The sequence below is a fragment of the Fragaria vesca genome, linkage group LG1, assembly GCF_000184155.1.
Source record: "Fragaria vesca subsp. vesca linkage group LG1, FraVesHawaii_1.0, whole genome shotgun sequence".
Classification (NCBI taxonomy): domain Eukaryota; kingdom Viridiplantae; phylum Streptophyta; class Magnoliopsida; order Rosales; family Rosaceae; genus Fragaria; species Fragaria vesca.
The window spans coordinates 13,772,775-13,795,163 of record NC_020491.1 but is presented as its reverse complement, the minus strand read 5'-3'; the positions used below and the strand labels follow the sequence as shown (position 1 = coordinate 13,795,163).

Below are 22,389 nucleotides of genomic sequence, written 5' to 3'. Positions count from 1 at the left end.
GAGAGAGAGAGAGATTTTTATATCTAGGTCTCTGTTGTTGATCTCTGGCTCTTGCTCTGAATGCTTTTCATGGTGCTTGTGCTCGAATCTCAAACACTTAATAAACATTAAAGACCAAAAAGAAATGTTGTGCTTTTGGACCACCATGAACATGGTGTTGCCATGCCAGATACAGCGAGAATTGAGCTTGATAGGGGATTTAGTTTTTCTTGTCGGTGTATGTCTGAAAATGGAACAAACTAGAGTATTTGATTTTCCTTCTTTTTCGCATGAAATTAATCATTTAGGACTATGCCTTCAGAGTGTTTGCTAGTCGCTTTTGCTTCATTTAGTACTACTTCAATTAGTTCTTAGACTTGAAAATATCAAGCTCTGCTTGCTTGATACCTTCCTGAGTTTTGAAGGTGAATGCTAATCAAGCAAAAATTGTTGCAGCATCACTGGTGGGTTGCTTAGAGATGATTTACTTGTAACTGGGGTGATTCTGCTAAACTTGTTTTCATAGATGTTTTTATTTACTGCTGAAATTGGTGTCATTTTCTTTGGACCAACTTTTGCTCGGAAGAAGGTTTTGAAAGTTGAAGGTCGACATGGCATGTCTATTATTGTCTATCTGGGTTATATATATCAAATGTCTATCATCTTGCAGGTAGTTATTAATTTTGATAAGAGTTATGACTCATCTCATGCATGTTGGGAATGAATTTTGCTGCAGACTGTTTAGTATATATACTGTTTCTTGTTATGGTTTTAATGCCAGTAAACTGAATTAAGAATGAGCCTAAGTGATGAGACATGGTCAGGAAATGAGTTAAAATTAAAACACATGAATGGTTCAATCCTTTTCTGATATATTTGAAATGTTTTACAACAGTTAAATTCAGTTGATGCCTCAAGAATGTAATAGTACGGTGGCTCATACTCTCTGCCAACAATTATTGGAATCCTGAAATCTTTTACCTTTAGTAAATTTGCCGGGCTTATAGCTGTGATAATGAGACACAGTATTCTTTTTGGTCCCAGATAATAAGACATTTTCAGTTCATGTGTTGCTGAGATCCAATTACCTTCACGAATTTGTATTTGTTGACCAAAACAATGGAAGACTACAATTTTGCATCACTGCTCTTTTCTTATAATCAGCATTGGCTGTGGCAGCTCATAATTAAGCTACTATATTGAGATTTGAGAATACATCATCCACTTGGGAATGATCTGTAAGAACATTAGTTGGTCTCTAACTGTAGTACTATTACACTAGTGTCTACAACAATGGACAAATGCTAATTTTGACATGTATAACTGAGAGAGAGAGAGAGAGAGAAAGAGAGAGAGAGAGAGAGAGAGACCTGACACCTGACATCATCCTAGTTTCACATTATTGTTGAAGTAACATATGAAGAGGAATATTCTTCCAACCCCTCACATATATTGATGAACTCATGTATATGCATTATGTCCAAATGCATTATCTCTTACTGGTGGAATATAAAGATGAGAGAGAGAGAGAGAGAGAGTAGATAAGTTGGTAGAAATTCTTAAACAACTGAGATTATTGAGCAGTTGCTTGAGTTTTAGTCCTTGTATAATAGGACCATGTCATGTGGATGATTGGTAATAGAAACCTTACAAAGCTTTATTAATCATATCTTTGTCCTCTTTTTTTCTTTGATGCTGATGCTTGCAGTAATGAATATTCTAAAAAGCTAGCTACGAAGTTTCCTCTTCTAGTGAGTGATTTGCATGTTTTCCTATTCCATCTTCCCACAAACCAAACTTCGAATCTTTGAGATGCTCCTCATTTTGCTTTAAATGCACGTGGTTTAAAAGATCTGTGACCTTTTGGTCATCAAACAATCAATTTCGCAAAAGGATGGACTGGATTGCTGGAAACATTGACGTTTTAATTTTTATAGTTGTGAATTTCCTCTCACGTCTTGGTTCCTCATGTAGGGTAGTGAATCTATCTGGAAGGTGTATGATGTGAAGTGTGATCAACTTAGGAATCAATTTGCAAAGGATTGTAGCAGTCAGATTATTGATAAAACCAGGGCAACTGTAAAAGACCTACATTCACGAATAAGAGTGGCACTTCATGCTGTTAATTCAATCTCGAAGCGGATTGAGAAAATGAGGGATGATGAATTGCTTCCACAACTTCTGGAACTTAATCAGGGGTAAGTATGGTCTTTTTGTTTCCTTAATGCCAGATTGAAAACGATTCCCATGGCCACTTGAAGTCATTTATAACCAACCATTGAAGTTCATATGAATTGTTTCAAAGCAGTAGTAGTGACCAAGAATTCATAAATTGCGTTTCTGTGCAGATTGACCAGGATGTGGAAGGCCATGCTTGAATGCCATCATGCTCAATATATTACCATCTCACTCGCTTATCATTCAAAGAGCTCAACAGTAACTTGCCTAGGAGATGGTCGCAGGCAGATCATGGCTCAACTGTTGGAGGAGATTGAATGCTTTGGACTAAGCTTTGCAAACTGGATCAACAGCCTTACTTCATATGTAGAAGCTCTGAATGGTTGGCTGCAACACTGCATTATGCAACCTCAGGAGCGTTCCAAAGGCAGAAGGGCATTCTCTCCTCGTCGTGCTTTGGCCCCACCTATATTTGTTCTCTTTCGTGATTGGGCAGCTGGGATCAGAGGATTGCCATCTACTGAAGTTACTGATGCAGTCAGAACATTCTTATCAGACCTGCGTCATTTGATGGAACAACAAGCAACCACACAGAAACGACAGAGGGCAGCTGATGCGAACAACGGAGAATCAGAGAACAAAGAAGATGAGGAGAACAAAGATGAAGAGAACTGTGAAGAATCATCTTCTAACCTGAGCTGCATACACGCGAGTTTGACAAAGGTTCTTGATAGACTGACTAAATTTTCTGAGGCATCATTGAAGATGTATGAAGATATCAGACAGAAAAGCGAAGCAGCAAGAAATGCATATTCAAACTGCATCAGGCCTATTAGACACTAAGTTCATGTAACTATTATATAAGCATCTCTCTAAGTTTGTGATTGGAAACAAAGTGTTCGTAAAGTTGGAGTGTTGCAAACAACGAGGTAAGAAAACTGCATAGTTTGGGGCAGTGTTAGTTGGATGATTGAGAACCGAACCAAAAGAAAGAGTTTGCCAGCCAAAAGTTATGGGGGTTTGTTCCTCATTGGATTTATTACTATTTAATCTAGTCTCGAACTGAACCAGAAGCTCAAGCTACTATTTATATGACATAAGTAGATGCCAGCCAAAATTTAAAGAGAGTATATAAACTGAAGTAGAGTGTTTGTTAGTTTATTCACACCCTTATATATGCTTAATCCACAATTACGCACCACCTATACTTGATCAGAAACTGACTAGGAAACTACCCTACAATGAAAAGAAGATACAGTGATTTCTAACTAGGAAACTACCTTACAATTTGATAGAGCACAAAGTGTTACGTTTATAATGTATTTCTGACCCTATTTGGTTATGTAATTCCCTTAACAATATTTATATTAACTAAGTTTGTGTTTTTAGGTCATAAATAAAGCCGAGGAGCCTAAAAGAGACAAAAGAGGAGAAATTTTGAAGGAAAAGGAATCCATATTGTGCAAGAAAATAAATCAGAAAATCTGCCAGAAATCGTCAGTCAACTTCGACAGAAGATTGTGATTAACTCACAATGATCCAGGAGATGTGCCATATATCAATGGAAAGCTACAAGAGTCTACTTTCCAGAACTTTTTACGGATCGCTAATATTTATTTTGGAGAAGAAGCTATGACCGTTTGAGTGGCCGAAAGTCAGTCTGCCCGAGTTTCTGATTTGGATCAAAACTTCTATTTTGAGGCCCAGACCACATTGGCAAGCCCATGAATAAGTTTTGAGGGGTTTATAACCCTAATCACAGCAGAAAAGGAGGACGTTAAGAAAAGAGAGAGAGGGACATGAAGACTAGAAGGAGGCCAGTGATCTCACATCATCAGAACCTCCATAGTTGCGGACTCGCACAAGGAAGCCACCAAGCCATCATTGATCTCTCCATCATCCACGGTTTATCTTTCCTTTGTCATATTTTATTCTCCTTGTGTGATTTTGCAACCATGTGTGGTTGAATTCTCTTAGTTAAGGGCAAGGTTTGAAGCCCCAAGAATGTTTTATATATTGTTTTGAACCTTGGTTTTAAATTATTAAGTCTTACATATTGTTTATTTGGTTTTGGTTTATGGGGAACTCTTGCTTGTTTATGTTCATGTATGCGTAACATAGAACATTATGAACTTGTGAGTGGGGCTAGAATTAGGTTGTTTAATCTCCTAAACGGTTAATACGGCTTAGTTTAAAGTAGTAAAACCTATAAGACAATAAGTGAAACCAAATAAAAAGGATTGCATGCTAGGTAGGCGTTCCACACTAGTTTTGCATACTTGTTCAATCACTTCCATTGATCTTAATGCTTAGAATAATTTGTTGATAAGATAGCGTCTATACCTTGATTGGTTATTCTAAAGGCTTGGTAACGGTGCATTCATTTTGCTTAAGTATTCAAGGGAAGTAATAAGGACTTACGTAGTGCGTTCACGGTTTGTTCTTGATTGATACCGATTTGTGACTTAATGATTGAAGCTTTGGTTGTTAACATGTCTTGAAACATACTTGGTGGTGGATTTCCAAGTCTCTAACATCTCATTCATCTGATTTTTTCTGCTTTATTTTGTTTCTTTATTTTCTTTTGTTCATAATCACAAAACCCCATATCTCTCTAGTACTATAATATTTTATTTTCTCTTGTTTTGTAATTAACGTAATTGTAAAGGTACCCTCAATCCCCGGCTTTTATAACGATACCCTTGCTATATACTACAATTGACACAAAAAGGTTTTTAATTGAAACGCCCGGTTTCGGTCGCTATCACAATCAAGCATTGTATTAGGATTTAGGAAACATATATTCATATTCCTAACATAGCTGATACTCTGATATCCTTTCCAACTACAAAATATTTTCCTTACACTTCCCCTCAAGTTGGAGAGTAGATATCATGCACTCCTAACTTGCAAATCATAGGAACAAAAATCACATTCCCCAAAGCTTTGATTAGTACGTCTTCCAGCTGATGTGAAGAACTTACAAACTTTGTAAGCACAGATCCATCTTGGATTTTATCCTTGATATAATGGCAGTCCATCTCAATATGTATGGTTCACTCATAGAAAACAGGTAGCGCTGCCTTGTTATCACAATGTCATGAAGCAGGTTCTCGATGCTCTACACCCAAATCCTTAAGTAAGTACCTCAACCAAGTCAACTCACAACAGGTTCCTGCCATAACACGGTATTCTGCCTCTACTAATGACAATGATACAGAAGAAGCAATTAGTGAAGGTCCAAGAAATACACAATAGACCGAAGTAGATCATCTAGTAAGTGGACAACCCGCCCAATCCGAATCACAAAAAGCTCTCAATCTGAGATCATTATTGGAGGAGAAGAAGATACCTTGACTTGGTGCATTTTTGAGGTAACGCACAACTCTAAGTGCTGCTTCCAAGCTTTTCTTGGCTGATGCATAAAACGACTCAACACATGGACAACATAAGTAATATTTGGCTTTGGTACAGTCAAATAAATCAACCTGCCTACCAACCTCCTATAGCGACCTTGATCCTTGAGCAAATCACTCTTGTTCAGACAATCTCAATCCTCCCTCCATCAGTGTATCAATAGGGGTTGCGCCTAACAACCCTACATCCTCAATAATCTCCAATGCATACTTACGTTGGGAAATAAAAATCCCAGTTGTAAATGCAGAAACCTTAATGCCAAGAAAATATTTTAAATCACCAAGATCTTTGATATGAAAATGACTATGCAAGAAATCTTTAGTCGCAACAATGCTTCGAGGATCATTCCCAGTAATCAATATATCATCAACATATATTAAGAGGACAGTAAAAGACTTGCGTCGTGTTTTGGTAACAGGGAGTAGTCTGCCCGAGACTACACATGACCGACAGAGCGAATGGCCTTTGAAAACTTAACGAATCATTGACGAGATGCTTGTTTTAGGCTGTACAATAATTTGTGGAGGCGACAAACCAAGTCTTCCTCCCCCTGTTGCCAAAGCCTTGGCGGTGAAGACATATATATTTCCTCATTTAAATCGCCATGAAGAAAGGCGTTGTTGACGTCCATTTGATGAAGGGACCAAACCCTTGCAGCAGCCAAGGCAAGAAGGCAGCGGACTGTAATGATTTTGGTTGTTGGAGAAAATGTGTCATGAAAATGAACACCTTCAAGCTGGGTGAAACCATTGGCGACAAGCATGCTCTATATCTCTCAATGAAGCCATCAGAACTATGTTTAACTTTATACACCCATCTGCAACCAATCGGTGTCTTGCCCATTGGAAGCTTAGTGACAGACCAAGTGCCATTAGCCTGAAGAGCCTGCAATTCAGAACCCATGAGGCTCGCCACTCCGGATGAGCAGTGGCCTCCACATAATTTCGAGGTTCTATGACAACACTAATCTGAGCAACATATCATTGATAAGCAGGCGTATATCGATAATAAGAGACATCGTTCTCCAATGGATATCACGTACCTTTTGTAGGACCTGGAGTTAGGGAAGACGATTGATCAGAGTGGACATAATCATTCAATTTGATCGGCGGTGCAATATGACGGCTAGAGCGACGGAGAGGGACAGCAACTACGAGTTGGATTTCTAGTGAAGGAAGGTTAGGTTCTGGTGGCGCGAAAATTGGTCAAGTTGGTGAGGACGATGGCGCCAGTGAAGGCGACATCGGAGAAGGAGACAACGACAACGGTGATGTCGGGGAAGACAGCTCTGGAGATGATGGGATTGGTGGAGGTATGGAGATTGATTTTGGACGGCGGAAATAGGTTTTGAGAATGGAGGATGGTGCAGGGGAAGGTGGTGCCGAAAGAGATGGAGTGATTTCAGAGGATGGAGGTGTCGATGATGTTGGGTGGTCTGGATTGGTTGGATTGGCGTTTTGGGGAATAGAGAGTGTGTGGTGGAGTCAAAAGAGAAGAAGGCTCAAAAGAAAAGTCAATAGGTGAGGAGAGGATTGGGCCTAAATTTTGGGCTTGCGAAGAAATAGAAAGATTAGGCTGAGGAGATGCATAGGGAAATATTTGTTCATGAAATATGACATCTCGGCTTGAAAAGATTTTTCTTGTAAATCAAACAATTTATAAGCTTTTTGTCCAATGGGATAGCCGATGAAGATGGATTTTTTGGCACGATGATCAAATTTGTGTGATGTGTGTACATTAGTGGCATAGGCTAAACAACTGAAAACGCGGAGATGAGAGTAAGAAGGTGGTGTTGAGTAAAGTAACTCAAATGGTGTTTTGAAAGAAAGTAGAGGGGAAGGTAACCGATTGATGATGTGAACGGCACGGCGGTGAGAGCACACTCCCCCTAAAATTCGGTAGGAAGTTGAGCATGAAATTTCAAATCACGGGCTACTTGTAAGATGTGACGGTGTTTGCGTTCCACAACCCCATTTTGTTGAGGTGTGTAAACACATGAATGCTGAAAGATGATACCATTGTCTTGAAAAAAGGAACGAAATGAGATAATTCACCACCATTGTCACTTCAAAAAGTTTTAATGCGACAATCGAATTGTGTGGAAGCATAACTGAAGAAATGTTTTATAAGTGGTTGTGTTTCATCTATGAATTGCATCAAAAATATCAAGTAAAACGTGTATAATCATCAACAATGGTGTGAAAATAATGAGAACCAGTAAGAGAGGGATGTCGATAACGACCCCAAATGTCACAATGAATAATCTCAAAAGGTTTTGTTGAAGAAATAACATTAGAAGGGAATGGTAAACGACTTTGTTTTGCCAGAGGACAGATAGGGCAAGCATTATTAGACTGAATGGAAAAATTCAAAAAAATATTGGCAATAAAACTCAAACGAGAAGGTGATACATGACCTAGGTGACTATGCCAGAGATTGGTGGAAGAGGTGGTAAGGTTCCAGGCTGGTCTGTTCTAGGGTGAGGAGTGATTGGTGAAAAATTTCTCCGTTGCTAGTGCCACCAGGTAGTATAGTCTGTCTCCTGGTTTTGTTACCGCATTTGCTTTGATACCATGATAAAATACTCTGGGGTTCACATTCAAAATCAATTGGCAATAGAGAGAGTAGCTCAAACCCTTATAAACCACAGGCAAGGTCCCATTTTTTCTGATGTGGGATTTATATCTCAACACACTCCGCGCGTGTAGCGAATTTTCTAGACTAACATGTGGACAACATTTTGGGTTAACGTGGAATTCGTGTGACATTTGGGTTGACGTGGAATTCCTTTCCAACTACAGAATATTTTCCTTACACTGAGGGTAAGTATGGTCCTTTTGTTTCCTTCATGCCACATTGAACATAGTTCTCACTTGATGGAACAAGCAAGCCATTTGTATCTCATCCACTATGAGTGAGGGCAGCCGATGCAAACAACGGAGTATCAGAGAACAAAGATGATGAGAACTGTGAAAATCTTCTCCGAACCTGAGTTGCATACATGCGAGTTTGACAAAGGTTCTTGATAGACTGACTAAATTTTCCGAGGAAATACTGGTGGTCTTTTTTATTTCTTTTTTTCTTTTTTCTTTTTTTTTTTTGGAGAAGAAGGCGGCAGTGAAGATGTTTGTAGATATCACAGAAAAGCGAAGCAGCAAGAAATGCACACTCATACTGCAGGCCTGTTAATGTAGTTATCACGTATGAGTTTGTGACTGGAAACAGTGTAAATTTTAGTCGCAGTACGAAAACTGCATGGTTTGGGGCAGTCTGCTTGAGAACGGAACCAAAGGGAAGACTTCGCCAACCATAAGTTATGAGGTTTATGTTCATGATTGCATATGGTACTACTATATAATCTAGTCTCAGATAATACTTTGTTTACCCGTTAAATGAAAACTTGGAACTTGACCTTGGCAATTGTTAGCAAGAACCACAGACGACAGATAAATTGTCAGGGAATCCCTTTCCGGCAAAGACCAGTCCCAACCAAATGTCTTACTGGCAAAACCTTGACGATGAAACAGCAGTCTCCTCACACTTCGAGTACGAGGGTTAAGACCGGTTAAGATCATTCAACTCCCTTTGACAACCTACTTTTTCTTATAATCTTCAAACTTCCAACCACAAGCAACTTCACCTTCACATATCAACATTCGGACATTCTACTGTTTCATAACGTTTAAATTTTGGTTATCATCTTCGATGCCTACAAACAAGTTACAACCCAGAAAGGCTCTCTACTTCTGGAATTCAAAAGCAACTAGACATCTTTTATCAGCACTGGAACACGAAGAGACATACTTGTATGAAGCAAGAATTGCTCCTTGTATTAGAATGGCAGCTTCGTAATGTAACAAATACAAGTAACAAGACTCTATTCCTTCCCAGATATATCACAACATCCACAATGAGTTGAAGACTTTAATCCTCACACTCTCAAGTCCCAGACCACCAATTTTCCTTTTCTAATTGGAAAAAAGGAAGAAACATGTATGGTAACAAAGAAAGGAGTACTCCCTTCATCATTCCCATGTTTTGCCAATGTGGCACCAACGATTATTTGAAACCTATATTTTTTGTATTTTGTTCCCTATAAGGGATTAAATCCCACATGTTGTGTGTACTGAGAGTAGGCATCTGACTGCATTGCAATTGGGGCACGGGTAACATAACCTGGAATATCAAATGCATCTACGAGTTCCCCTGCTATATTTCTCACTCGGAAACTCAGGTATGCAGTGAGCTTGTGGATTGCCTGCACAAAACAGAAATGCATTAGCTAGACATCGAAACATTCAAACATTCAAACATAGGGAATGAATTAGTCAAAACTTGGATACATATATACCTCGATTTTACAAAGAAAAACAGAAGCTATAGTTATTTCAAAAGCATGCTATCTAATGATTTAAATTCTCTAACTCAAAACAAACTTCGCTTCATCATCAAATCAAAAATCTATACATTGGTAACACTATTTCAAGATGGACCCTTGAGCATTTTTCAAAAAGTGGTGCACTGGTGAATAATGCAGGAGTTCTGTTCGGTTAGGTGCAGAAATGCAGATTCAAAAGAAACAATTTCTGTATTCATGCTCAGTTCGGTTACCAAGGAATTTGTATACCTTAGCTTTGTTCGGTGCAACATAATCAACATTACGATAGGTTCCTATGTCTTTCCATATTCGATCCAAGGCATATAGATCACTGACGAGCTTCAGAGCAGCTCGAGAACTTGCATCTGGACAGCTGGAAGAAAGTAATTCAAATTAGAAATTCACAACCATAAAGCAAAAAAACAAAGAATGTAAAGCATGACGCAGAGATTGGAACTAGGAAGTACTTCTGCACAGCTTCTATAAACTTGGCAAGTATGACAGATTCAATATGGGACTCTGCAAGTGTTAAGAGGTGGTTTAAGCATCTATTCCAAGCACCAAAACTTCCAAGAGGTTTAGAGTGCTTGCGAAGTCTAACAGCAACACTTTGAAGTAGTCGAGAAGTTCGGTACTGCAAGAAGAAAACCAAGCCAATTCAGTTATAAAATTTGCGTATCGCTAACATGATGATTTACAGCATAGAAGAGAACTCACTCTGAAAGCATCCAACTGGAACTTAGGATCTCGCAGATGGTCTTCACTTTCCCATCGAGCAGTCACCGGATTTGGCTGAGACAGGTATGAGTTCATGGACTCCCTAAGGTAGTTCCAGGTAACAGAGAGTGTCCCGCCTTGAAACTTTTCCTTGTACTGCTTCAATAGATCACCTGCTACCTGTGTTACCACTGGAAATTTCATAAGAGGAATTGTCCTCATGAATATTGTAGAATGTACATTTCATGTATCAAATGCAACATTAATGCCAATACCCCAAAATGCAGTTCCATGTAGAAATGGTAGAAGCGGCATTACTTAAGCTAAAATTCTCCATTTAAACAACTTGCCGTAAACCATGAAAATAATACTTAACTATGAAATTTTTCAGGAGAAAAGGGGAAAACAAAAACAGTTTTAGTCTTCAAGAAATTAGTATGCTGATGTAAAATCTTCAAGGTATCAGAATGTGATGCAATAGTAACCTGCTGTAGAAGCACAGTGTTGTCCCCTTCAAATGTCTGAAAAATGTCATGGTCATTCCTCAAACTGCCAAAGCGGTTGACAGCAGCATAACCATGGCCTCCACAGGCTTCCCTACAGATACTCAACGACTTGGCTGTGTATGACGTTACATAAGCCTTGAGCCCTGCTGAAAGAGAATGGACATCTGCAATCAATTGTTCATCATGAGTCTTCTTCATCTCTGAATATTTCTCCACCAAATGCAGTGTGGCAAAATGGAATGCGTAAGTTGAAGCAAGCATTGGCATCAACTTGTGCTGCTGGGACTGGTAATCAAGAATACTGACTTCAGGTTGCTTTGGAGGACCAAACTGCTGACGCAGTAGAGAATATCGGATTGCAATTGTGCCAGCAATCTTCAAGACGCTACCTGAAGAATATGCAAGTCCAACCCTCCCACCAACAAGTTCCCCTAGCGTGGCAGCAAATCTTTTATTTATAGATGGTAGGCCACTTGTGTATTTACCATCCCGAGAGACATCTCCAAAGCGATTAAGAAGATTATCACGAGGGATCCTGACAGAGCGGAATCTTAATGCTCCATTGTCCACCCCATTCAGACCAACCTTATGGCCACAATCATTTATCTCAATTCCAGGAAGAGTTTGATGAGTCTTCATATCCCGTATTGGTACAATGAAGGCGTGAACACCCATATCAGAGACTCCTCTTTTATCATGTGTTGGCAACATCAGCTTAGCAAAAACAGTGGCAAACTTGCCATGAACGGCAGCATTCCCAATCCACCATTTGATGGCCCCATCGTTTGGTGTGTCAATTACAAACTCATCTGTGATTGGATCAAATGTTGCCATTGTTTGTAGACCTTGAACATTTGAGCCTTTACACACCAAAGAAGAAACAAAGTGAATTAAGACATGAAACCTACATAGAGAAATTTCTTGTTTGAATATACAAAAAGCAAAAACTCGCACATTTACTTATAATCAAATCCAAACCCATGTAAATGTCAAATCTATAAACTACGTAATCGAAGAGAAATGTGAAACAAAAGAAGGTAGATAATAATCATCAAGCAGTGGAAGATGATCGACTTGTTTGCATTCTATCCCATTTCTTTTTTTTTCTGAAATGTTAGTAGATATTTATTTGAAGCATGGAAAAAGTACAATCAAACACCACCAGTCCACAGTAAACTAGAAAGAAAAAAAAGACGAAGAAAAAAAAAGTAAAAACCTGAAACTGCTGCCAAAAGGTTAAGAATCGTAGTCTCAACTCACATTAATCTCCTCATCCCCTAAATTTATAAATTAATGGGTTGCGTGCAAGCAGGAGGGTGGGGCACCCAAGTCTACTCACGACCCAGCTCAATCAGATTGACCTCACCAGCCATGCTTAAGACATGGAATAAGCCTCCAGGACGCTTTGAAATGATCCACACGCCCGTGATTAATGCAGACTTACAATTCCTTGAGCTCAACCAACCACTAATTAAAGTCTTCCAATTACGTATGAAACCTTTCATAGACAAACTAAATTCTACAAGTCTCCACTAACATGATCATAAGCTTTCTCAAAACCAATTATGAAACCATCAGTATCTTTTATGTTACTATGTCTATATCGATTCCGACATTCCAACACATTGACTAACAACTCATCAAAGATAAATCTAGGAGAACTTTCTTTATAATATATTATCCATCATAAAGCTGTTTCTTAGTGGTTGCCTTTTTTTTTATGCAATTGATTTTATCGAGATTAAATTATCACCATGATTAAAACGGTTCCTCTTATAAAAGCATAGATGTGGAACAGACTAATTTGGAAAATCAAGATGCTTTAACACACAATTGAAGTTGTGTAATTCACACCAATAAAGTGTCATCTTTGACATATGCTTAGGAATAAACAAGGAAACAGGTAAAGTGTCATCTTTGACATATGCTTAGGAATAAACAAGGAAACAGGTAAAGGACTGGAAGTATCAACACAACTCACCATGATGAAGTTCAGTCATAGCAAAGCAACCTGGATACTCCAGATTGTCAATACCATCAAAGTACTTAACCTTGTGTTTCTTGGTTCCTAAGTTGATCACAGAACCTCCCCATAGACTGCATAAGTAAGAAATAAAAATCAGTGCAAGATAAAACACAAACTGTAAACAAAATCAGTTGGGCGCCAAACAACGTTCAGCATTAACTGGAACAAAAAATGTCCTATGAGAAGTTTTTGTAAATTAAAGAAGCATGCAATGAATCACTCTACTCCAAGCTTCAAAAAAATGACATATAGATTTCAATCTTTCCTTTTGGTGACTAGGAATGTTCTTTTGAATAGCAAGAATTCAGCAGACCCTATTAACGGTAATTTGCCTTCAGAAAACTTATGCTGCTCAGAACAACTGTTTATTTTACTAAAACCCAGTGTAATTGTAATCTATCATCTATACTTTCGTAACCTTCCTTTAGAGAATTCCCCTTGCATGAGAGGATGTAGATTCTGTAAAAAGTTTTCAATCCCATGTAAAAACAGTTCTCAGTCATCCCTCATTCAACATAAGACCATTCGTGATATCCACTTCATTTCGGTACAAAAGCTCGATTTCATTGTTATAGTCCCCTTCTTGACAAGCATCCACACTAGGTCCTATATGTGCAATCATGGACATTTCATCCTTCATCACCAAATGACCGACTCTATAGGATATTGAGTAATCTGAGTAGGGGTACCATTCTAATTCAGCTTGTACCATTATTCAATAGCTTAAGCGAGTGCAGACCAACACCTCTCACACGAGGAGATAACACGTGAACTATTGGAATTAAAAGGGAAGAATATACAGTAGAGCACTAATTTGAACATTGGACCTACTCTATATTCATGGAATATTTCACTGCCTCCAAAACTACACACTTTTGGATGCAGAACAGCACTCAGAAAGCAACACTCTACTCCATTTCGCTTAAGCTTTTTTGACAATTTCTCCCTCCATGTGTCTGAACATCTCTATGCAATAACAGCACAAGTTTTAAGGTATATCACATTGGCATAAGTCATCGACCAACAAACAAGAGCAAACAATGGCCATAAATGAGGGTTGCTGATTACTCAAATGGTGTCCTCATTATCAAAACTTTAAGTAACATTTGTTGTTCATATAACTTCAAAACCACACTATAATATCATATCTCTTTATCGCTGTTCCCACTATCACTATCTATGACTATCTCTGTAGCTCTACCTCTATACCCGGCGTCTTTGTGCAACATTTCGTGGATCACGAAAGAAAACCACACTCACAGCTAATCAAAGCGCAACTACAATGAACATAATCTAAAGAGTAAAATTAGCAGATCCTTTGATCGACAAAGAACAAAGGGACTAAAAGGCCATCCGATTCTGCCTATCATAACACAACAATACAAAGAATAATCAAGGTCATTTCCTCTCCTCAACACCAAAAAAACAATCTCATTTGCCAGTCAAACTATCAAACCAGTCAAAAACAATCATAATCTCCCAATTCAAGTCACAATTCCAAGCCAATTCATCCGAAAACCGAAAACCATAACAAAAAATAAAAAGAGCAAAAGCAACAATCACCTGTACTGCACTCCCATCTTGATCCCAAGCGACATGTCGACGCTGCCCACAGCTTCCAGAATCGCGAAATACTTGGCCGGATCCTCGACGACGTACCGGAACGGCCTGATCCCGGCCTCCCTGACCAGTCCCGTAAGCTGCCTCATACAAAGCTCGCGATGATCGTCTTTCAGAATCTCCACCGGAGTCTGAAGGTCAGGCCTGTTGTTGAAGTAGTCCATCACCTGGTCTTGGATTTCTCTGTGCTTTCCTCTCATGTAGCTCGAGAGGCTCTTCGTATCCACGTTGAGCTTCGCTGCCGCCGCCTTCGCGCACTCCAACCGCTCGATTTGGCGGTAGTCGTCCGGTGATATTGTGAGCGGCGTCAGGTGGAGGGACAGCAGTTCGATGCGCCGCACGGCGGAGTGGGAGTCTTCCTCCGCCGTTGGATCTGGGCTCGGTTTCTGCATCTTTGATTGATAGAGAGAGAGAGTTGCAGCGTCGAATTGGAATTTGGAAAGAGGAAGATGATCGAGGTTGGTTACTTATACGGCAGAGGTGACGACGTGGAAGGTGATGTGGCGGTGGGCTATTGGGTGGAGGGGTAGGCAGTTGGTTTTGGCGCGCCTTTCAATGTCATGGGATATGTTTGTTTGAGTGACGCCAAGCCTAAAGCAGGGAAATATGGGTCATTGGATCAGATTTGTCACTACGGCGTCGTTTCATTGACCATCCTTTTGTGTGTGTGCATAAATTGTGTAGTTTAAATAGAGAACTGGCGGAGGCGGAGAGAGGAAGTCTATTCCGTCCCACAATTAGATCATTTGCTCGGTGACCAAGCGTAGTAACCGGATCCGTCACAAAATTTGCCTTGAGAAGTACTAGAAAAAAGAGATTTCTGATTTATTCGAAACTTACTCGCAGTTCTTTGAATGTCTTTAGTCGGGAACCCTATTAGTCAAGGAGAATCAAAACTTTTGTTGAGGCAATCTATAACCAGTTTCGAGTCACTTTCTACATGAATTCTCAAAGAAATTGTTGTGTTCTTTAAAAAGAATGATGGTTTCTTTTATATCTGAAGCTTTGAATTATTAGTGAAACGTATCAAAGTCATATCAAACAGCATATAGTATGTTCAAAAGTGCTTTAGAAGTGTCTTAGAGTAAATGCACTACTAGTGTAACAATAATCCGCCTCGTGTGGCGGCTACATAAAGTGTAAGACTAGTCCAGGTGTTCAACCATTAAGTGAAGTTGAGGGTGGAGTAAAATAATCAAACATAATAACTTTTATGCAATATTGAAAGACTTCTTTACATCATTCGACCAATAAGCTTGCAATACTCATATGAAAGAAGTAGAAAACATTGGAATTTGTTGCAATTAGTGACTGTTTCTGCAAGATCCCGTAGACCTCGTAGAAGCTCTTGGCGTGATATATGTCTTTGATCGTCGTTGACTTGCTACCTGAGAGGAGATTGACCGGGATTTTCCGGTCTTTCTCTCTCCGATGATTAAGTTAGTTACTTGGTAGGTATAGTATTTAATGCTAGGAGATTTTCTTCCCTCTTTGGTTGACTTTAGCATTGTATTTATAGTCCTGCGTTGACTTATATCTTGTCTGTTATCCGATGTGGGACAAATATGCTACTAAGGTCTGTTTATTTGGCCATTTGTGGTGTGTCTCCTGCCCGGCCCAGACTGCCATAACCTCCAGGATGAGGCTTGCTCGGCCTACCTCATGCTAGGCTTCCGGTAGCATTGTGGGCCAAGGGATATATTTATCGACTACCGATTACAGTGACATTGACAAATGAAGGGATAGGTTCATCGGGTTTGACATGGTGCAACATGCCTTCAATTTTTGTTGTTTCTCTTCGTAATAGCAATTGGTTTAGGGTTCCCACTTTTTGTTTGTATTAATTTTTTTTTTTGTTGCGAGTTATATGTTTGTTCTTTGTTATCAGTGGGAGTAGAGTTAGGCCCCTCCTGTTATGGTGTGACACTCTTTTTTTCTTTCAATAAATTACGCTTGTTTAATCAGGCTTTAAGCAACAAAAAGAAGGACCAACTAGTGACATGATTTATTTGTTTAAAAGCCGCTTTTTTATCAGTTGGCACATGTATTTTAATCAATGAAAGTACTTATTTTGATAGTAGTATTTTCTTAAATACATTAAAATTAAAAACGGCATAATGCTTTTGTAAGTATTGAGATTTCTTACATCTTAGTGGCTCTTTGAGCGGAAAAATAAGAAATACTTAGGTAGGACAAATGCATAAGCCTCGTCCAATTATGTCTTCTTAATTTTTAAGTGTATATCAAAACAACTAATGTTTAATTATATTGAAATATCCAAAAAATTCATATGTATAAACAATAATTGGTCGAACATACTGACACGTGACGCGCTTACCTTGCAAGAATCTCTTGAAAAGATAAATGATTGAACGAAACTGTAAAGCCGAATGCTTTCAACAATGTTTATTGTGTTCAGCTTTACATTTTCAGTCTATGTGGCAAATTTTATTTTATTTTTATTGGAATGTCTTTAATTTTTAGGAATTTTATTTATTTTTATTTTCGTAAAGAACCCCATTTTCGTTAGGTCCGCAAAAACCTCACGTTTTCAAACTCGGGGCGCGGTCAGAGTAGAATCACGACACTCCCGCCTCATCAAAATTTTGATTTTCAGATTTACATTTCTTTCTCTCTCTCTCTCGCTGAGCGCGCCTCACCTTTCTTCAATTCCAGATCCTCTCTCAGATTTCACTCCCAACCCCAAAGGTTAGTCTCTCTATAAACCCCCTCAATTTCATGAACCCATGTATGTTTTCTTCTTTATTGCTTCGATTCAATTGCGTATCTACGGTTAAATATTTTCTTAAATTCGTAGTTTTTTAAAATTTCTGGCTCTTGGGTTTTGTAATTGACTGATTTTGGCTTCTGGGTTTTTCATTTCGCTGCATAATTCGTTGCTATAGGTGAGTGGCGGAGTTGGGTTTCGGGGTTTGGAAGTTGAAAACCTATTTGGTCGAGAAGATTACTTCGTTTTTGGTTTTGGGGAAGTGAATTTCATTATGAGTAACGATAATTCAGCAGATGGGTCTTGCAAAACCCGTTCGGCTCTTGGTGATTTGACCAATCGGCCTCTTAAAAGGGGGTTTTTGAAGATTTCAGCTGATTTGGATGCGAAATCTGGAGATGGGAATGGGGGAAATGTGGGTTCTAGAGATGGGGGTTTGTGGAAGTTCGCAAAGAAAGTGTCTTTGGGGGATGAGAATTTTGTTGGAGAGAAGTTGGGGGACGATTGTGACCCTAAAGGTGTGTCTTCATCGAAGGGGATAGTGCCGGATCCTGTGATTTCACCCACTTGCAGTGCGGGGGATTCGACGAATGACAACAATGCATCTGTTATTGTGCTTGATGATGACATTGGAGAGAAGTCCAGTGACAGTGTTATGGAAGTTGGTGATGCGTCGAGAGATAATTGCTTGTCGGTTGCTTCAATGTCCACATGCTCAGAGCTGTGCAAGAATGGCTGCTGCGATGGCGGTGGGAAATGTCAGTATGAGAAAGCGGGACAGACCTCTGACGATGCTCAGAGCACTCCTATGTTAGGCAATGTTGTTCCCAGGAATGATGAAAGGGACCCTGGTCTTGGTAAAGTAGGTGCAACTGCATATGGCTCTACCGAGTGGTCTAAGATGCCTACCTCACTGGGATGTTCAATGGCAAGATGCACAAGTCTTAGTGGTGTGGCTGATTTGAATGTAGGGGATGACTCTCTCAATGATTGCTCGTGTTCATTTTGCTTGCAAGGTATTACAATTCCTCTTTATCTGACTTGTGAAGTAGAAGTTTAAATGTAGACTAACATGAGTTTGCTTGTTTTGCAATGTCATAATCAGCTGCTCACATTCTGTCGGACCTCCAATACCAGGATATAAAGGGTCGTATTACTGGTAAGTTTTTTCAATGTGTAAAGTTTCACTAGGGTGCATCTAAAAGTTGTTTTTGGACATTTGTATTTTCTTTTCATTCTGAAATATTTTGTTCTTCATTTGTGTTTTGTTTTAATACCTTTCCATAGCTTTGAAGAAGAGTCAAAAAGAAGCAGGCATATTGGTTCAGAAAAGTTTCAGGGAAAAGGAGATTGATCCTAAGGGACCACGGTACCCAAACAAAACATCTAAACTGGAATCTGATCTCTCAAGTCAGTGGAGATCCCTCTTTCTTCACATGGAAGATATCTTCGTAAATGAAGGCAACCACCTTGTGAGTGCAGTTGTTTCATCTGTTATAAACCTACCTTTGAATGAGAAATTGTGATATTTTGCTCTTTCTGTTAAGTGGCATCTTCTTTCCTTTGGGGTCTTATTCTGATTATTATTCTTGGTTCTGCCTGGCAGCACGACAAGTTTGTCACGCTAAAAGATTTGAGAGACAACTGCAAGATGGAACTGGAAACGGCTATCGGAGTGCCCTCAGAGAGACTGTAGTGTGTTTTCGATGACTGTTCTATTGTAAGATTGTTGTTAGTTTCTGCCTACTTGCGGTGCATGTGCACACTCTTGTATTGTTGTTTCAAAAAGTTTCATCACCAGTTTTCTTAATAAGCTGTAATCTTTTAGAAGATTTATGTAATATCACTCTCACCATGTTGTTGCATGGACATAATATCCCTTAATTGAAGAATGATAAAGTTCATCTTTTATATACTTTCATTCTGGTGGTATATTGTTCCTCTCCTCATGTGACTCAGCATTTTCATTTCAATAAGCTTTGGATGAATTCTATAACTGTGGTTGTGATTTGTTATGTAACATGATTCCAGTTTCTGCGACTAGCTTTTTCTTGATTTTGTTTCTATACAATCTAGTCTGTTGTTTGATGTCCCACTTCTTGTGTCTGGCCACATAACGTGGTTGAAGAGAATTACCATTCTTGGGACATATATTAGATTTGTGGTATACTGGCTCTTTGCAATGATATACCTAATGTATGTATCATTGCTAGTGTCACTGTCTCCTTATCTCACCTTAGCTAAGTCTATAATATATTTATAGGGATTGAGATCTTTTCACTATCAGTTAGAAGTTGGCTTATTTTCATTTGGAGTGTTATTGTGATTTGAGAGACAGTAATGTGCTTTTGATGCTTGACTTATTGAAAGATTGTTGTTGCTTCAGATTGTGCCTACTTGTGGATATGCGCAACTGCACAAGTGTATTCTTGTGTTGTCTCGATGATTATAGTGTTCTCAACGTTTTTCTTAATAAGCTGCTACCTGTCAGTGAATTTGTTTACTATCACTTCGATCATGAAATGACATAATCTCTTTGCTGTGAACTGTGAAGGATAACTCAATCTACTTTCCTTTCTTGTCATTTTTGTATCCTGTGGTGAGTTGCTTATATTTTTATGTATTGGATTCCATTTTGATGGTCAAGATAATACTTTTCTCAGATATAGTTCTTAGAAATGAGTGGATGCTGCTGTTAGTCAATACAGTAACCATGTATTTCATCTTTTTCCTTTCTGCACAATAGTTTTCAGTGCAGTAGTTCCATCTCTTCTTGAAACTTAGAAGTACAAATTCCTTGCAGTTGAGTGTCATGGGGAAGGGTTTAGTTACTATTTGTTTCTTTTGTTTGATTAGGCTGAGTTTAATTAAGAATTAAATTCAGTTTACTCCCATGAAGTTTGGGAGTAACTTCATGTTAATCCCTATACTTTCAATTTCATCAGTTTACCCCTCAAACTTTTGAATTTTCCTCAAGTGTGACTAAATGTCCTATATTATGTCCAAATCAGACGTTAACTACTGATAATTTTAACCATAACTGTGAGGCCAGTATCTAGAATTTGGGCAAATCGGACCTTATATGTCCAAATCGAACCTTAACTGCTGATAATTAAAGGTCAATTCAAACGGAATATGAGAATTTGGGCACGGCAGACAGAAATTAAAGAGTTCAAGGGTTAAACTGATGAAAATAAAAGTGTAGGGACTAACATGAAGTCACCCCCAAACCACAAGGAGGTAAACTGAATTTAATTCTTTAATTAAATATGACTTTTGGTTGAGTTTTCCTCAAATATTAAAGGTTTTGATGTGGCTGGATATAAAAATATATGATGTTCTGTTTTTTGCACGCTTGTTACTTAGTACACCAGTACACCTACATGGCGGTAGCAACGTTAAGAGTAGTAGCATACTAGCTTGCGGATGAACTTGTTTTCTGTTGGAATGATTGATGGGTTTAGATTCGAATGGCTGATCTCATTTGATCATTAGTGTTTTATTTTTGTACATATTACACACAATAGATCGATTGTTCAGAATAATACTATTAGGTACTTGACTGTACATATTACAACACGCTTATGATGAGATGGTTATCTTAAAGTTTCATCTTCTTTGCTATCTGCGCAGCACCATATATGGCAGCTGCAGCTGCCTCGGCCTTAAACTCTGCTGAACGTCGACCATATGGAAGCCCTCCTGGGAGGGACCCAAGATCAAAATCCTCCTTCCGTTTTCGATGAGAAAATTCCAGCTTTTCTATGGATTTAAGTCCCGTGTAATCTGCAAGCAGTTCCATGAGTTGTCCTTGAGGCAGGAGAGCTATAATATTAACATCATTTAGTCCACATTTCTCCTCGACAAGTGATCCAAGAAGAAGAGTGGCCTGTTTCCTGAAAGGAAAGTCGATCGTCAGGCAACTTGTGCATGTGTGCCAAGCTCTCCAGCGCGCCCCTCATGAAATAAGAAGCGTATGCCCCAAGTTTATCGAACATTGTCGAAACAATTTCAAATGCAGCGTCCATGCTGAGAGCAGCAGCATTAGTCCGGTGAAAATCAAGAACACAGCTTCTCAACTATAGTTGGCTCCTGTTTGATCAAGGCTTGATCAATGCAAGCATGAATGATAAACTTGAATGTGTTTGCTGCCGCGTCAATGTCGTCTTCTATATAGCCGCGTCAATGTTCATCAACTCCATGTCTTTTTCTTGCAAGTAATTTTATTGCTTTGGTAACAGCTATGCTTATTCTTTCTTTCTTTTTTGGAATAATAACAATTGGTATTAGCTGTTGAAATGCTCCTCAAGGTCCAAACATGGTAACCTTTTCTCCTCTATTGAATTTTTCCATCCTATTGCAAGCCATAAGGCAGTGGAAGAAACCCAATTAATTTTACTGTGATTAAATGATTTGGTGGTTTGCCGCCTCTTTGTTGTAGCTCTAGCTGGTTAACTATCTTACGCTGTGTTTGGATAAAAAAAATTAAGTTATTGAAAAATTCTGAAATAATGGAATTTGGATAAGATTTTTTAAAGGGTGCGTCTATTGCCACCCCACAAACCACTTTGCTAACCCCACACGTTGATTTATTGAAATACCAAAATAGCCTGATGTAAAATTACAGTAAAAGACATTAAGTTGTTACAAATTACAAATTTTTTTCTTTTTTATCCTTTTATTTTGGATGAACACAAATTTTATAACTATAACCCAGATTTATCATATTTGGTCGTGAGTCTGAAGACACTAGCATTTAACCTAAAAATGAGGTAAATTGTTTGTATATTTTTCTTTCTTTGTTCATAATTCGTCTATCTCTTTACTCATTATTTCCCAT

The 22,389-nt window shown here is 38.7% G+C and overlaps 3 protein-coding genes across 3 annotated transcripts in view; 2 read left to right on the top strand and 1 right to left on the bottom strand.

Annotated features, from left to right (window-relative positions):
* LOC101302585 overlaps positions 1-3,015 on the top strand; it is a 5,118-nt gene extending 2,103 nt beyond the window's left edge. Inside the window, exons 4-5 of the mRNA XM_004288173.1 lie at positions 1,954-2,177; positions 2,328-3,015. Coding sequence (XP_004288221.1) covers positions 1,954-2,177; positions 2,328-3,000 — 897 coding nt within the window. The 3' untranslated portion in view covers positions 3,001-3,015. The remainder of the gene's footprint in view (positions 1-1,953; positions 2,178-2,327) is intronic.
* Positions 3,016-8,986: 5,971 nt separating this feature from the next.
* LOC101302296 (acyl-coenzyme A oxidase 2, peroxisomal-like) lies at positions 8,987-15,272 on the bottom strand. The gene is made up of 7 exons (XM_004288172.1): positions 14,765-15,272; positions 13,157-13,272; positions 11,155-12,035; positions 10,670-10,849; positions 10,420-10,586; positions 10,202-10,325; positions 8,987-9,832 (listed from the first exon to the last, which is right to left on the bottom strand). The coding sequence occupies exons 1-7, from the start codon at positions 15,211-15,213 to the stop codon at positions 9,668-9,670; spliced, it is 2,082 nt and encodes a 693-aa protein (XP_004288220.1). The 5' UTR covers positions 15,214-15,272; the 3' UTR covers positions 8,987-9,667.
* Positions 15,273-17,492: 2,220 nt separating this feature from the next.
* LOC101302005 lies at positions 17,493-19,469 on the top strand. The gene is made up of 5 exons (XM_004288171.1): positions 17,493-17,530; positions 17,728-18,565; positions 18,655-18,708; positions 18,837-19,021; positions 19,156-19,469. Exons 2-5 carry the CDS (start codon positions 17,824-17,826, stop codon positions 19,243-19,245), a joined length of 1,071 nt encoding a protein of 356 aa, XP_004288219.1. The 5' UTR covers positions 17,493-17,530; positions 17,728-17,823; the 3' UTR covers positions 19,246-19,469.
* Positions 19,470-22,389: the final 2,920 nt, after the last annotated feature.